This window comes from Varanus komodoensis, unplaced genomic scaffold (genome assembly GCF_004798865.1).
Source record: "Varanus komodoensis strain SLA01 unplaced genomic scaffold, ASM479886v1 scaffold10, whole genome shotgun sequence".
Taxonomy (NCBI): Eukaryota; Metazoa; Chordata; class Lepidosauria; order Squamata; family Varanidae; genus Varanus; species Varanus komodoensis.
The window spans coordinates 2,550,719-2,568,446 of NW_025335269.1; the positions used below are offsets into that span (position 1 = coordinate 2,550,719).

Below are 17,728 nucleotides of genomic sequence, written 5' to 3' on the forward strand. Positions count from 1 at the left end.
CGCTTTAATTGGGCCCAACTTTGATACTGACAACATCTATGAATCTGACAGATCTTCACCCAGACATTCATTTCATCCTGCAATCAATATTACGATCAAATACATGTTGCTCCTATAATGTCAAATGGAAGCGCTTCACCTCCTTTGCCACTGCTAACCAATTTCTACCTCAATCTGCCACCACTGAGAACATTTTACAATTCCTACTCTTGTTACACAGTGGAGGTCTCAAATCTTCCTCTATTATGGTGTATATCACAGTCATCTCGAATCATCAAGGATGCATTGGAGGTTCGTCCGTATTCTCTCACCAGCTTATATGTCGATTCCTACAAGGATTACAAAACCTACAACCTCTGTTCTGCTCAGTCGTCCCAACATGGCGCCTACCTGTCATCTTACAGGCTCTCACCAAACCTCCGTTTGAACCTATGGCTACTACTGATCTCTGCCTTCTCTCATGGAAAATGGCTTTCCTAGTTGCCATTACATCATCCAGAAGAACTAGTGAACTGTGTGCTCTACGTGTTGACCCTCCATATTTCAGTTTCCACAGGGAGAAAGTAGTCCTTCATACTGACCCAGCCTTTCTCCTGAAGGTTGCAATGCCTTTTCACCTTAATCAGGACATCGTTCTACCGACTTATTTCCCTGCTCCATTGACACCAATCAAGTGCTCTCTGCGCACCCTTGACATCTGCAGATGTTTGGCCTTCTGTTGATCCCGAACTGAGTCATTCAGGAAAACCAAATGGCTCTTGTCAGATACTCGGAACATGACAAAGGAGTGCCCATTGGCACTCAAAGACTCAAATTGAACTTGCTTACCACCTCTCCAAACTGGACATACCTGTTACTCCGAAAGGACATTCCACAAGACCTGTCACTGCTTCTTCTGCCCTCCGTGTGAGCACTCCACTACATGATATCTGCAAAGTGGCCACGTGGTCTACCTCGTGCACATTCATGAAGCACTATTGCTTAGACATCAAGGCCAGACAGGATTGCTTTGGCCGCGCCTTCTTGTCCACAATTCTCCAGTGATGACACCGTCCCACCTCCAGGTGTGGTAAGTTTGTTAGTCACCCATGTATGTGTGATTACACGGAGACCACGATGAAGAAAGGCAGAGTGCTTACCTATAACTGTCTTTCTTCGAGTCGTCATCCGTGCATTCACACAACCCACCCACTGGCCCCACTTCGGTGTCGGTGACTGGGTATACTGTATATATACTTTCTTTTATGGAACAGGGTCCTATACTTGCCAGTCCCAGCTGGGGGTGAATGGGTGGTCTTCAGCTTACTGGCATAGGGACAGGCACTCTGCCCATTTATACAATAGGGGAGTAGGGTGCGGAGTTCCTGCCAAAACCATTACAGCTCTTAAATCTTCCTGGCAACAGGCACTGCGCAGGTGCAGCACCCATATGTGTGTGAATGCATGGATGACCACTCAAAGAATGACAGTTACAGGTAAGCAACCTGCCTTTGTGAAATAAGGCCATGCTTCTCCAGAGAAACATCAGTGAAGTTGTAAAGACTGAGCCAGTGATTTGAAAGCAGTTTTCACCAGATAAGAACACAAATTAGTTTTGCTCTGTTCCTAGGTCAGGCAGAAACTATTTTGTCTGCACTTCAAAAACCTGTGCCAACAGATCAACAGAAGCAACCTTCTTCAGAACGTCAAGAGATAAATAAGCTTATTTCAGAAAAGAAAACTTTACAAATGCATATTGCTGCGCAAGAAGAACAGTACAATGTTAAAGTTAATAGTCTGCAATCAGAGTTGGATAGTGCTAAGGGCAATATGGTGAGTAGAATGTAGTATTTCTTTCAGTACTCTCAATCTCTCTGTCTCTGTCTGGCTGTCTCTCTCTTTCCACCCGTGCGCTCGTGTGTGTGTGTAATATATCCACCCCAGATTCTCATTTAAAACAGCAAGAAGTAACTGGAGGTAAACTGAACCTCCTATTGCCAAGAATCAAACTTGAATATTATTTCATTTATTTGGGCATTAAGGACTTAGGATGGGCAACAGTTTACTAGTTTTTTTTAAAAAAAAATCCTGTCTGCCTAAAGCCAGTCTGAATAAAAGTAGGTTATATCAGTTCTGAAAGAGGTACAAGCACTGAGTACCTTTGAGTTCATGAGTTTCCAAGGAAAGAAAATTTGAAAACTGAGGAATGCCCATAGAAGCTGCCCCTCTCCTTACCCTTAGGGAAATGATTTGACGAAGGAGTTCCTGGGTCTGTTCAGTGAACTTGTTGCCACCCGGATGGAAATCTCTCTTTCATGATGTGTCTCAGGTGCTCTCACAAGCGTGAGGAAGAAAAGCTCTTGAGATGTGGATAGGTGTGCTATCAACATCTTGGGAGCTTTCTCTCCTTTTCATCTGATCTGCCTTTGTTGTCTTTCAGCTTAAACTCTTGTCATAGTAGGAGTAGGATCCATTGCTTGTTTAGCTGCAAGCTTTCTTGCAAAAGAAGAGACTCCCATCTTGCTACCTGTCTCTAGACAAAGTGACCTTGTGTCCACCACTTCATCTTTCCATTGGATGGGCCCATGGCAAGAAATCAGGCAGTGGAACATCTCGAGCTTATTGCAGAGTGAAGACCCATTCTTAGGCAAACAGTCCCATGATGGGTCAGATAGAAAAAAGAGTGCTGCTTTTCTCAGGGTGACACCCCCTCCTCCTTTCCATTCCAACATTGTTTCTTCAAGTTGGGTTTTGTTTTGCAGGTTGGAACAAGTCCTTAACAATGCAGACTTCATGAATCAATCAGAAAAAATGGTCAACACCATTTTAGTATCATGATGCCTATCCACAGACATGATATACGAGATGACTGTAGTTACATTCCTAAGGTGGTTCATATAATGTTGCATCATGCCCACATGGTACACAGCTCAGCACTCAGAATTGTTTGGCATCCTTAATCCTAGTCAACAACAAGGGCTGGCAATCAACTCTTTAAAGAGAGAAGTGGTAGCATTAGGCTGCACTTCACTTTTCCCTAACCCCCTAAGTCATAGAATCATAGAACCTTAGAATAGTAGAGCTGGAAGAGGCAAGAAGGCCATCAGGTCCAACCCACTGGCAAGTGCAAGACCCCAAGTTAAACCATCCTTCTCAGGTTACATCTTGAATGCCGCTAGTGTGGGAGAGCTCACAACCTCCCTAGGTAATTGGTTCCATTGACATCTTTTTTTTAAAAGTCAGACAGTTATTCTGGATGTTCAACCAGAACATAGCTTCCTGTAACTTGAGCCCATTTTTCCATGTCCTGCACTCTGGGATGATGAAAAAGAGATCCTGGTCTCCTCCTTGTGGCTATCTTCCAAGTATTTGAAGAGTGCTATTGTATGTCCCCTCAGTTTTCTCTTCTTGAGGCAAATTTAGCTCAACAACTCTCAGTCACCCGTCTCTACTGCCAGCCATACATCTCTACTGCCAGCCTTACTTGCCTGAGTCTCAGAGGTGGTTATTGCTGACTTGCGAGTAGGGCATTCATATAACTTTAGGGAAAGGTGTGGGCGCAGTAGCAAAATTCTTAGTGGAGAGGTTTTCTTTCCCTGCATTTGCTCCTACTTTCATCCTGTTTCTTGCAGCCGTGAAACTGTCTTGCCTTCCATTTCTTTCCAGACACAGCAGAACAGCTGTGGAGATTTTAGTGTTTTAAACTTGGTCTCTCCTCTTGGTGTTGCTGGAGTACAGTTTACTGTACAAAGTGGTCTCTTTCCTTAGCTCTGGAGGCAGTCTATCATGGGGCACTTTGTCAAAAGCTTTGCTAAAGTCAAGATAGATTATGTCCACAATGTTCCCACAGTCCATCACAGAGTTTACCCAATCAAAAAATGAAATCAGATTAGTCTGGCAAGATTTGTTCTTGAAAAATCCATGTTGGCTTCTAGTAATCACTGCATTGTTTTCAATGCATTTGCAGACTAACGGCTTCATAATCTGTCCCAGAATTTTTCCAGGAATTGATTTCAGACTGGTATGTAGTTCTCAGCATTCCTCACTTGCCTTGGTTCATTCCTAGCTTTAGTCTTCTATGCACTTCCATGCTACCTACCTGTACCTTCCTTTGTAGCTTGGCCTTCCTTCCACTTCCTAGACATGTCCTTTTTGTTTTCAAATCATCTCTAAGCTTTTTGTGAAGCTGCATGGGCTTATTCTGTTGTCTTCTATCCCTTGCAATTGTGCCTTTAGAATTTCCTTTTTGAAATATTCCCATCCATCTTGAACTTCCTTTCTCATTAGAGTCACTTGCCATGGGACTTTAGTTATCATTGTCCTGAATTTATGAAAATTGGCTTTCTTGAAATCCTGGGTACATGTTTGGCTACATTTGGCTTTTGCTTTCTTTAGAATCAAGAACTGAAATATGGCATGGTCATTTTCCCCCAGAGTTCCTGTAACTGCCACTATGTCCACTAGGGCTTCCCTGTTGGTTAGTATCCAGTCAAGGGTAGCTGTTCCTCTTGTTCCTTCCTCTACTTTCTGTTGAAGGCAGTTATCAGCAACACATGTTAGGAATCTCTTGGAGGAGCCATGTTTGGCAGAATTTGTCTCCCAACAGATATCAAAGAAATTGAAGTCCCCCATAATGATGACATCATGCTTCCTTGAAACACTGGTAGTTTGCTTTTCAAAAGTTTCACCCTCATCTTCTTGACTGGGTGGTGGGTAATAGACTCCAACCACTGTGATCCTTTTATTCCTTGCTCCATTTATATTAATCCAGATGCTCTCAATAGGGCTACTAAGCTCACCCTCCTGTATCCAGGGTTAGGTATGTTTAACATATAGTTCACCACCACCTCCCCTTCTGTTCTTTCTTGAACAGGTTATAACTTTGAATTCCAGTCATGGGATGCATCTCACCAAATTTCAGTTATACTTGTCATAGGCTATTTGCCCTCCCTTGTTAAGAGTTCAAGTTCATGCTGCTTGTTTTCCTACCAGGGTGGATAAAAATCAATGGTTTCTAAAAATAATAATAATAAAAAATCAGATTATAAAATGCTTATGCACCACAACAGGGGGAACAGCTTTAACAATGTCCAATAATGGTCTTCCAAAAAATGCAGGAAGAAAGCTAGAGTATAAAGCATGTGTGTATATACTAATGCCCAGAGTGTGGGAAACAGGGTAGATTACCATGAGTCAGTTAGACAAGATGTAAATAATGGTTTTGCACACACGCCTGCCTTACCCATAGGTAGAAGAACATCATTAAAATATTCCCAAATGGGGTCCTTTTTATAGCTTTACAGGGGAATAATAATATAATAAACCTCAGGCTGTACACAAAAAGATTCAAAGACTTGTGGAATATTCTGCCCAAAAGGTTTCAGTTTCATTTTTACTCCTTGCCCCTCCCTTCTCACACTTAGCTTCTTGTGCAGATCTGTTCAATTCCCAACAATCTTCTATTCATTGAATTTTTGAAACTTAGCACTTAAGAGGTAAGGGGTTGATTAAGTGTACATACATTTGCAAAGGAGCAATGGGATTAAGGTCTTTTTCTTGACTCTGTATGTTTATTTTATGGCATTTGTGCTGTGAAGAAGAGGCATGTGATCTCTGCAGTTTTGAGAAATGTAAAACCAAGCACCTGTAATCATATCTTCCAGATAGAAAAGCTGTCCAATAATTTACAAAAAGTGGCAGAGCATACCATTGTGAATGGATTAATGGCATTCACTTACCAAAAATTTTAAACAATGCATGAATATACAGCTTCATGCTGCATAATTTGAAAAAAATCCTTATCTCATGACAAATAACCTTTGGACTATGTTGTTGTTGTTAGTCACGAAGTTGTGTCCGACTCATCATGACCCCATGAACAACATTCCTCCAGGCCTTCCTGTCCTGCACCATCCCCCAGAGTCCGCTTAAGCTCACACCGACTGCTTCAGTGACTCCATCTAGCCACCTCATCCTCTGCCATCCCCTTCTTCTTTTGCCTTCAATTGTTCCCAGCATTAGGCTCTTCTCCAGTGAGTCCTTCCTTCTCATTAGGTGGCCAAAGTATTTGAGTTTCATCTTCAGTATCTGGCCTTCTAAAGAGCAGTATCTGGCCTTCTAAAGAGCATTCTGGCCTTTGGACTATAATGTATCTTAAATAAAAAACTATCTTTGGGTAGATTTTTCCTCAAAAAACATTTTATTTTTTAAAAAATCTAGTGAGAATATAAAGAAGGAAAGTTGTTTTAGGCATAATGAGCATGTGGGTTAGAGGGTGCATAGCCCAGACCTTCTAACTGAAGGACCACTCTGTTCTTCAAGATGTTAGTAGTTCCCTGCATGGCCTTGTGCATCAGTGCTTCTCTCAAAAACCTGTTCAAAGTGGCTCCTTGGGCCAATACTTCCACCTTCATTCATCACTACAAAACCAACAAATAGACATTGGCAAGATGACTTGCAACGTGCTCTAAAACATCTTATTTTAGAATACTACTTTTTGACACTTCTTTTGTTAGCACCACTAATCAAAAACAGAATAATGGATTTTCTGCAAAGTGTTCTTCCAATCAACAGAAAGATGGACCTGATAAATTCTCTCATGCTGTGCATGATGATACTAAGTGGCTGTGAGGTAGTATTAGTCCCTGAGCATCATATTTGTGTGGTCCGTTAGAATAAACTCCTTTCTGTTGCTTTGATTTCTTCTTCTTTTGCTCTAATGTGGTAGTATATCTGAGATGTAGTGGTTATTGTGAACAATTTCTACACATCAAATCCTCTCCCTTCTCTTTGGGTGGGATGTGAGCTTTCTTTTTAGCCACACCTTCCCAAGGAAGACAGGAGGTAACCTATCAATCCACTCTCCAGTGACCAGGAGCACTTTCCTTGATAAGTCCAACTTTGGCCAGTCGCAAGAGAGGACAAAGCTACTAAAGCCCCATACTCTGGCTCCTATTCAATAATCCCCTTTTCTTGAAATGTCAGCCAACATTACTCATGTATCTTGTAAGCAGTTTTGAAGGTATGTGTGGCTAGAGAGTATTGGGCATGCATCTGTTTCAGATGACAAAAACATCCCAAAGCCAAAGTGGGATGCTTCAGAGCATCTTTGTTTGAGGAAAAGTAGAGGCTTTATATGAGAAAAAGTAGAACTTTGCTGAAAAAGCTCACAGCAAATCAGGCTACTCCTGAAGATTTATGACTGCCACAGAGACTCAATGGAAGCAGTCTTTCACACTCTTAAAAATGGCTACATTTCACCTCTGTTGTCCCTATAAAAGGAAAAAGGCAGGAAGAAGGGATAGAGGGTGTGCATTGTGGGTTTGTAACTGACAAAGCAAGCTTCCAGTCAGGAAATAACTGTACGAGGGCTCTTTTTTTTCCTCTTCAAACCACACTGCTTTAGGGGGTAGGGTTATGGGCAGAAGGATATCATCAAAACAAAATCTCAAACTGTATTCATTTTAACTGTCAAACCTCTGTACCTACCTGTGTAAAATTTTCCAAGTACTTACCTAGGTGCATCCCTTTGACATACTCCATTTTCACACAAAACTGTGGGGGTGGGGTGGGGGAAGAACAATTTCTTTTTCAACCCTCCTAAACACTAAAGGATGGCTTTGCCCACATACCCCATTCCAGTCTCCATCCCCTCAGAAAAGACTAATGTTTGAGGAACTCCAGCACCCATTTATTTGGCAGTCTTCGTCCACCCAGAAAGTGCTAATTTCCCTGAAGATTTTACTCTAAGATGTTATAGCTGTGTAATTATTTGTTCATGAAAGGGAAGCTTAGAATTAGTGATCAGAGTAGTCTGAATTGAATTAGAACACTCTCTGAAGTGAGATCTGAATTGATTCTTGCATTTGGTGCACATTCCTACTAAAAAGTTGGCATCCCCTTTTTACGTGTGAGTTAAGACTGTCTGCCAGTATCCAGTGCCACTTCCTGTCGTGTGTGTGTGCAATTTTCAGTGCTTTTGTGGAATTGCAGCATACCCTCACCTATGAGCATAGGTCATAAAGAGTGCAAATCAAACATGACAAACATTTCTTCAGATAGCAAATGCATTTGAAGGCCATAGATAATTTTTAATGCCCAGCTGTAAAACAGTTCACCTATAATCTCTTATAAATACAAAGTAAAAACATAAATATAGACCACTTTAGTTTAAATCAGTCTTTTGTCTTCTAGTGCTGTTGCTTCTGCAGCAGTTGTTGCTTGATCCCTAGGGTCTGTTCTGATTACTGCAAGCTCTGAGGATCACTGGGATCCCATAGCAGTTGCAACAGCTGTTGGAGAGTACGTGAAGGTAGGAATGTTTTGAGCTCATGCTGGCAGCTGGAGACTGGAGATTATGGTTATATAGGCTTTCTGCTTCTTTAAGGGCTTTGTGGGGAATATTATTGAGAGGTTTATAGCCCCCAACTGAAATTACTGTATATGTACTCAGTATTCCAAGCTGCTAATATTTGGTATTGTGTGTATGTAATCTTCATTTTGCATTATTCAGTGATTTAGTGGTTGGGTTGAACATAGCTTTGTCTTAGCCTGCCAATTAGTAATAACAAATCTCTATTTACACATGTTGTTGTAGGTCAGTTTCATGTATGCAAGATTCATCTGTTACTCCTGCCCCCATATTTATATGCTATGTCTCACTTTCTGGCCATTTTCCGTACTGCCATCCTCCTTACAAAAATTCCCTAGTGCTGTACAATTTTGTGCAGGCACAGTAAGGCTGAAGAGCCTAAACTCTCCTACCTTATCTGCATGCAAGTTAGATTACTTTCCTGTACCCAAGCTAAGGAATGATCTTATCCCCTCATGTTAGTGATGAGCTATGAATAAATGCTGTATTCTGTGAGCTGCTGCTTTGCCACCAAGTGGCTTGTGGGAATCAGCTACAAAGTGATAGAATTAAAAATAGTAGTTTCATGAAATTTTCTTTGATCTTCCTCCCTTCCTCCCCACACACATTTTATTAGACTATATTGAAGCAGAAAATCGACAAGTTATTGGAAGAACGTACAGCCAAGAAGGAGCATAATTCCAAACTGGAACAAAGCATCCAGAGTACAAAGACTCCTGATATAGCACACTTGCAGATCACCAGTGAGTTTTGGAAAATACTTATCTGAATAAGCCAATGAAAGTTCTTTAATGCAATTACCAGCTCCTTTGTGGTTTTAGAGTGACTAAAAAAGAGGTCTGAGATACAAATTTCATGTAGCCATGTGCACAGATGTCTTTTTATCCCTCCTCCACTTTCACAATTGCCACAGACCTGCATACCCACAAAAAGTCACAGAGCATCATCTGCTAAAGTGAGGGGAAAATCTGCAGAACCCTGTTATACACGCAGAACTGTTTTACATGCAAACTACATTTTTTCATCACATTTTTATTATCTTTGTGTCAGGAAATGTGAAGGGTAGAAGAATCTTGGCACATGAGAGTCTAGGATGCACTTTTAGGGGACATTATTGAAATACCTATTTGCCTTTTACTGGAGTGATTTCATTTACAGCTAGGGTACATGCACAGATTAGCCTATATGTGGTCTCATGTCCCACCATTGGCAGCTGAAAACAGACAAAGAAACTGAACAGGCAACATTACTTATACCAGAAAGTTTTAAGTGTACACCTGCAAAAAAAAAACAAAAAACAAAACAAAAACAACAACAACCAAAAACACCACCACAACCACAGTTTTCAGGGCCAAATCAAATACAACCCTTATTGGCTTTGTGGGATCTCCAAATGCCTCCCCACAACAGTGCAAAGGACAGTGGGGTACATGCTAGAGTCTGCTGGAGGACTGAGAGGGAAGGAGGAGGAAAAGATTCACAGGAAGCCTGATCATCTGTTTGGTATATCATAGGACATTCAGTGAACAGCCAAACCCACTGTAACTTATACCCAGGATGGATTAGCATGATGTGCAGACCTTCCCACAGTATTGGATTCAAACTGTAGCTGCAATCCCATACACACTTTAACTCAATGGATCTTTCTTCTAAGTAGCCTTGAATAGAATAGTGATTTAATTTAAACTGATTCCTCCATGGGCATTAAAGTCTCTGTCCAAAGCTATAACAAAATGGGGAAAGGTGTCCACTAAATATTCATTGATGTGCTGGGTAGGATATGGAGACTAAGTATTGGAAGGGAAAATATGAACCACTGTAAAAGAAAGGTTAAACACATTCACCAGCTTGTAGCCAGTCATAATGGAGATGGTGAACGCCTTTCCAACGGTCTGTCAGTTAGGAGAGACCTCATTCTCATCTAGACAAGGCTGTTTAGTCCATTTCCAGTTTATGAACCCAGGACTCCTGCAGGCAAGCAGCACTGTGGGCTTTTAACACATCCAAGGAGCTATGCTCCATTCTGTGTACCTCCCATCCAGCAACATTCTCAAGAGAGTAGCGAAAAACTCAAACCTGTACATAACTAAGATGATACAGATTGTCATTACAGATTCGAGACTGCTTCAACTCATTTTTTATGGAAAATAAGAGAAGTGCCTTTTATGGCCCAAAAACTGAGTAACAATTGGGTCCCTCCTTGAGGCTATGGCATACTTTTTAACGATGACCTAGTTATTTAATTAAACATTATTAATTGGATTACCAGAAATTGACTTAGAGCGCATTTCAGTCTTTTTGCCATTAGTATCTAAACACATTTGTTGGTTTAACAGTTTGTTTCCCTCCAGAAAAGCCTTCATAGGCAATGAAATTTCTTCCCCTGGATCTCCTCTATTCTCAAAAGAAACTCACTGGGCCTATCATGTTAATCATCCTTACACTCTGTTGGTATTTAGACCTTATATGTCAGTATAGTGGTCTGTCCCAAAATACTTCTTTTATTGTTGTTAGTTGTGAAGTTGTGTCCAACCCATCACGACCCCATGGATAACATTCCTCCAGGCCCTCCTCTCCTCCACTATCCTCCGGCGTCTACTTAAGCTCACACAGACTGCTTCAGTGACTCCATCTAGCCACCTCATTCTCTGCCATCCCCTCCTTCTTTTGCCATCTATTGTTCCCAGCATTAGGCTCTTCTCCAGTGAGTCCTTCCTTCTCATTAGGTGGCCAAAGTATTTGAGTTTCATTTTCAGGATCTGGCCTTCTAAGGAACAGTCAGGGTTGATCTCCTCTAAGACTGACTGGCTTGATCTCCTTGCAGTCCAAGGGACTTGCAGGAGTCTTCTCCAGCAGCACAATTCAAAGGCCTCATTTCTTTAGCGCTCAGCCTTCCTTATGATCTAGCTTTCACAGCCATATGTTGCAACTGGGAAAACCATAGCCTTGACTATACGCACTTTTGTTGACATCACTTTTGAGGGTGATGTCTCTGATTTTTAGTATGCTGTCTAGATTTGCCATAGCTTTCCTCCCCAGGAGCAAGAGTCTTTTAATTTCTTGGCTGCAGTCACCATCTGCGGTGATGTTGGAGCCCAGGAAATTACAATCTGTCACTACCTCCATTTCTTCCCCATCTATTTGCCAGGAAGTGAGAAGACCAGATGCTATGATCTTAGTTTTCTTAATGTTGAGTTTCAAGCCAACTTTTGTGCTCTCCTCTTTCAACCGCATCAAGAGGCTCTTTAGTTCCCCTTCAATTTCTGCCATTAGAGTAGTATCATCTGCATATAGCTGCGGTTGTTGATATTTCTCCCAGCAATCTTAATTCCAACTGGTAATTCATCTAGCCCCGCCTTTCTCATGATGAACGCTGCATATAAGTTAAATAGGCAGGGCGACAGTATACATCCTTGCAGAACTCCTTTCTCAATTTGGAACAAATCAGTGGTCCCATGTCCAGTTCTTGACCTGCATATAGGTTTCTCAAGAGACAAATAAGATGGTCTGGGACTCCCATCTCTCTAAGAACTTGCCACAATTTGTTGTGATCCACACAATCAAAGGCTTTAGCATAGTCAATGAAGCAGAAGTAGATGGTTTTTCTGGAACTCCCTAGCTTTCTCCATGATCCACAGTATGTTGGCAATTTGATCTCTTGTTCCTCTGCCTCTTCAAAACCCTGTCTGTACTTCTAGTCTTTCTCATTCCACATACTGCTGGAGCCTAGCTTGTAGGATTTTGAGCATAATTTTGCTAGCACGTGAAATGAGTGCAATGGTGCGGTAGTTTGAACATTCTTTGGCATTGCCCTTCTTTGGAATTGGAATGTAACCTGACCTTTTCCAATTCAGTGGCCACTGTTGAGTTTTCCAAATTTGCTGGCATATTGAGTGTAGCACTGCTTCGTCTTTCAGGATTTTGAATAGCTCAGCTGGAATACTTTCTCCTCCACTAGCTTTGTTGTTGCTAAGATGACTTAAGGCCCATTTGACTTCACATTCCGGGAGTCTGGCTCAAGGTCAGTGATCACACCATCGTGGTTATCAGGGATGTTAAGGTCTTTTTTGTATAGTTTTTCTGTATAATCTTGCCACTTCTTTTAATCTCCTTTGCCTCTATTAGGTCCTTGCCATTTTGGTCCTTTATCATGCCCATCTTTGCATGAAACATTGCCTTTATATCTCCAATTTTCTTGAAGAGATCTCTGGTCCTCCCTATTCTATTGTATTCTTCTATTTCTTTACATTATTCATTGAAGAAGGCATTCTTATCTCTTCCAGCTATTCTCTGGAATTCTGCATTCAGTTGGGTGTATCTTTCTCCCTTGCCTTTCCCTTCCCTTCTTTCCTCAGCTATTTGTAAAGCTTCCTCAGACAGCCATTTTGCTTTCTCGCATTTCTTTTTCTTTGGGATGGTTTTAGTTGCTGCCTCTTGTACAATGTCATGAACCTCCGTCCATAGTTCTTCAGGCATTCTATCAGATCTTATTCCTTAAATCTATTTGTCACCTCTACTGTATATTCATCAGGGATATGATTTAGGTCATACCTGAGTGGCCTAGTGCTTTTCCCTACTCTCTTCAATTTAAGCCTAAATTTTGCAACAAGAAGTCCATGATCTGAGCCACAGACAGCTCCTGGTCTTGTTTTTACTGACTGTATAGAGCTTCTCCATCTTTGGGGCAGAGCACATAGTCAATCTGATTTCTGTGTTGACCATCTGGTGATGTCCATGTGTAGAGTCATCTCTTGGGTTGTTGGAAAAGAGTTTGCTATGACCATCGTATTCTCTTGACAAAATTCTACCAGCCTGTGCCCTGCTTCATTTTGTACTCCAAGGCCAAGCTTGCCAGTTATTCCAGTTATCTTTTGGCTTCCTACTTTAGCATTCCAATCCCCCATGATGATAAGGACATCATTTTTTTTTTTTGGTGTTAATTCTAGAAGGTGTTGTAGGCCTTCACAGAACTGGTCAACTTCAGTCTCTTCAGCATCAGTGGTTGGGGCATAGACTTGAACTACTGTGATGTTGAATGGTTTGCCTTGGATTCGAACTGAGATCATTCTGTCATTTTGGAGATTGTTTCCCAGTACTGCTTTTCCTACTCTTTTATTGACTATGAAGGCTACTCCATTTCTTCTGAGGGATTCTTGCCCACAGTAGTATACCTGATGGTCATCTGAATTAAATTCACCCATTTCTGTCCATTTTAGTTCACTGATTCCTAAGATGTCAATGCTCAGTCTTGTCATCTCTTTTTTGACCACATCCAACTTGCCTTGATTCATGGATCTTACATTCCAGGTTCCTATGGAGTATAGATCTTTACAGCATTGGACTTTCCTTTCACCACCAGATACATCTGCAACTGAGTGTCTTTTCGGCTTTGACCTAGTCATTTCATTCTTTCTGGCGCTACTAGTACTAACCCTCTGCTCTTCTTCAGTAGCACATTGGACACCTTCCGACCTGAGGGGCTCAACTTCCGGCATCATATCTTTTATCTTTATAATTCTGTCCATGGGGTTTTCATGGCAGGGATAATGGAGAGGGTTGCCATTTTCTTCTCCAGTGGATCACGTTTTGTCAGAGTTCTCTGCTTTGACCTGGCCGTCTTGGTAGCCCTGCACGGCATACCTCATAGCTTCATTGAGCTACACAAGCCCCTTCGCCACAACAAGGCAGTGATCCTTTTACCCTTTCTAAGTCCCACCTAAAAATGGGGTTTAAACTCATGCCTATAAGTGGAATAGCTTGCTCTTTTTTATGCTCCTGAAGTAGTTAAATCTTTAGAACAAGTGGAAAAGCAAGGACACCTTTAGGAAACATGAGTCCCCCCACTTCCCAAGGATCTTACCACAAAGAGAATGAACCAGTCACCACCCCATTTTTATAAACAAAAGCCCTCTTGCCTGTCTGGTTGCATCTGGCAGCTTGCAGTGTAACCAAAGGGAAAATCAACTTGGCTTGCTCTTTCTGAAGGGCAGTGCTAAGCTGGGAACTTGCTGGATTTTGCCAGCAGCCCCCTTGTGCACACTGCCACCTGAGGCTCCTTTTTCCCTCACCCCAATTCACAGCTGTGCAAATGTGGGGGGAAATGAATTAAAATTTTAAAAATAGATTTATTTTCAGCTTTTGTCATGGTTTTGCTATGGCAGAACCCTACCATGTTCTGGCCCTGCACCCAAAATTTCATATTTTTTAAGTTACATTTTTCTCCAGTGGTGGGGAGAACTTTCATGCAAAGTGCTGTCCTCCAGCTGCCTACCATCCTTATTCCCCAGAATGCCTCTGGTCCCCATTCTTAGGTCCCCACAAACATTCTTAGGTAGTGAAGAGCTGAGCACTCTGTTCTGAAAGTATGGTTTGGTGTTTTGGGGCTCAGAGTCCACTTTTGCTATATATTCAAAAGTTCGGTCTTGGGCAAGTTTCTTATCTTTTAACCAGTTTGCCTTTCTGTGAAATGAATGCTTTGTGACTGTACCAACAATGACATGCAGTGCCCCTTGGATCTCAGGCTGATTGATGAGTTCCCTGTTTGTGGCCTAAATGTGTTGTATCTTTTTCTTTAGAGCTTGAAACTCAGAACCAGCAGTTAAGAGATGAGAATGCTAGTTTGAAGCAATGTCTCCAGAATCTTCACAAGATGCAGGAGCTTGCAGAGCTATTACAGGAAAGCCACAGGTAGAAGCTAGATAAAAATCATTATCTGGGATTTAAAATTCTTAAACCATTTTAATTTTCTGTTGAATTTCAATATTCAGTGAGAACTATTGCCTCCAAAAGGTAGGGGTCTTCCATGTCCCATATCTTCTTTCACCTGCATTTGCTTCAAGCTGTTCTTACTCTTGCTCAGCCATGATAACTAAATGCCTCTATAGAATACTAGATGCTGAGGGAAACAGGGAAATAAAATGCTAGACTAGAAGGAAAGAAGTTATTGCCCAAGATCACAAACTGAGTGAAAAGTACAGGTAGAGACCCTGTCATTTTTGTAATGCTAGAGAAAATCAGTAACAATAGATTGCAGACAGAATGGGCAAGTAATGAGAGAGACATCTCTTTCTGTGAATGCCTGAGCTTCCCCTACACATGTGCAAAATACACGTAAGTGCCAGCTTATTTTCCTTTGGTGGGGGCAAATCGAAGTTATGCTACATAGAGGCAATTCTAAGCAAAAATTTATGGCGCTCCATCTCAGGACAAGTATGACTATCCCCAGCGTAAATATTCTTAGGTGTATGTTGAAGCCTTTATTCATACAATTGTTTGGATCCTGACTTTTCCAGGTTTCTCTGATCATTTTAATTTTAATTAATTTAATTATGCTTATTTTTTGTAATAGGAATTAACTCTTTTGTTGGTATTTGTATTATGAATATTTGTAAGTTGTTTTATGCTTCTGCTTTGTGGGAAGAGTGAACTATAAAAAATGTAAATGAATTAACTAGTTAAGCAAAAGGGTTTTAGAGAAGATGATAAGAGATTATCTTTATTTCCACAGTGAGTCATTAGTACCCAATGGTAATATGTATGCATAAAACACAGATCTGGAATTTGTTTTAAAAAATCAAAATGACAACAGGAACAGGGATAGGGAAAGAAGCATTTTTCAAATTCCATCAAAGGCAAGATCTGAAAGTCTGTGAAAGAGCATTATTTGACTGAGCCGCTGAAAATCTTGCCAGAAGAGAGCAAAGGGTTTTGGAAAGGTTGGAAAGAAGAGCTTGGTGGTTCTGTTCCTAAGAGGCCAGCTCTCTTGTCTCCATAAGTGGCCTATGCCACTGGAAAAAGTCCAAACCAGGCTTGATGATGGTCAGGCCCCCCTGACCTTTTTTCCCTAGTACCTGATAGCCTACAATTGAAAGCCTACTGCTTCAAACTAAGGAGGCTCTGGCTTTTGCTCATTTTTAACTGAATTTCATTATTACCTTGCTATATATGCCATCTATTCATTTACAATGCATTAGGTGAAGTCGTTTTCAAAGAATAAGAGCAGTGTTTCTGAATTTAAAACACAGAGATGTTAAATGGGTTCAGCCTTCCAGTTCACCTGATGAAAAATATTTCAATCCACTGTTCGTTTGCTGGGGAGGACATTTTTGAGGAAATGATCCCAAGTATACTAAATCTATTTGGGAGCTTTAAGTTACATTTTTACATTCTCTCCATGTAGCCTTCTAAACTGGATTCTCAAAGTGGGCCTGCTGCTACGCGTATGCTGGGGCAACTAGCCCTAAAAATGTTGATCATGTGAGCAGCTTGTCTAGGTTACCTGTTCACTCCTACTTCCATTGGAAAAATGGTAATTTGCTGTGTTTCCATTCATAGAAAGGAGAAAGAGAGCTCATTTGGAGTATGTTGTTCACACTGCAGACCTCTCTCAGGAGCTGAAATTTGGTACTTGTTTGCCTCTTCTAGAACTCTGCTAGTTTTGAAAGTGCAGCATTCAGTTGTTGCTCTCAGGCCTGCCAGCTTGGGCACTGATTATCCTTCCTAGGGTGAGTGCAGGTATGCGCACTGAGAAGGATTGTCCTATGTCCCAACTAAACCCTTCCATGCATGCAGCAAAGATGAGGATAAATGGATGGGGGCTCCAACTGCCCATTTTAAGAGGCCTTTGTTCTTCAGGCTAGGGGTCCTTGTGTCATTCCCTAATGGTGTAAGTTAAGAAAATATGTGATGGCTTCTTGCAGAACACTGGTTTCTACCAATGAGCATCTTTTGAAAGAACTGGAGAAGACACGTTTGAAACATAAAGCTGAGGTGGAACAGCTGAACTGGAATTACAATAAGTTGAAGAAAACAGTGGACACACAACTGCCGCTGCTACCACCACCACCAGCAGCAACAACAGCATTCGAACCAGCTGCGGCAGGGCGAGCAGTACCACCACCACCTCCTGTTCCTGCTCCCACTCCTCCTAGCAATGTGAATAAGAATGGGCATTAGAAGATTTTCTGTAAATGATTTTAAAAGGTGATTAATCCTTGACATTCCTCATCACCATGAACCAGGGAGTAATATTGTAGCCTGCCTTGCTTGCTTGCTTGCTTGCTTGCTTGCTTGCTTGCTTGCTTGCTTGCTTGGAAATCTTATATGCCGCCCCATTTGCAAAAGCCTCGGGGCGGCTTCCGACACAAATAAATAGCAATACAAATACATAAAAAAAAGCTTATGTCACTTGTACTGTATTCTATTTTTTATATTTTTGTTTGCTTGTAATTTATGAACATATAATTGAAAGTATTAAACTGTTGAATGAGTTTAATGCAGACTTCAGTGATGGCAATATATCAAGTAAGATGAGTTTTTAAGTAAGAGCAGAGTGACATATTCTAGTCCAATGTTGCCCTCAGATTAAAAACTTTATTA

At 41.3% G+C, this 17,728-nt stretch overlaps 1 protein-coding gene across 1 annotated transcript in view; it reads left to right on the forward strand.

The window, feature by feature from the left end:
* CEP72 (centrosomal protein 72) overlaps positions 1 to 17,507 on the forward strand; it is a 67,491-nt gene extending 49,984 nt beyond the window's left edge. The window contains exons 11-14 of the mRNA XM_044419081.1: positions 1,610 to 1,812; positions 8,967 to 9,093; positions 14,926 to 15,037; positions 17,050 to 17,507. Of these exons, the coding sequence (XP_044275016.1) occupies positions 1,610 to 1,812; positions 8,967 to 9,093; positions 14,926 to 15,037; positions 17,050 to 17,305 (698 nt within the window). The 3' untranslated portion in view covers positions 17,306 to 17,507. The remainder of the gene's footprint in view (positions 1 to 1,609; positions 1,813 to 8,966; positions 9,094 to 14,925; positions 15,038 to 17,049) is intronic.
* The last annotated feature ends 221 nt before the right edge of the window (positions 17,508 to 17,728 follow it).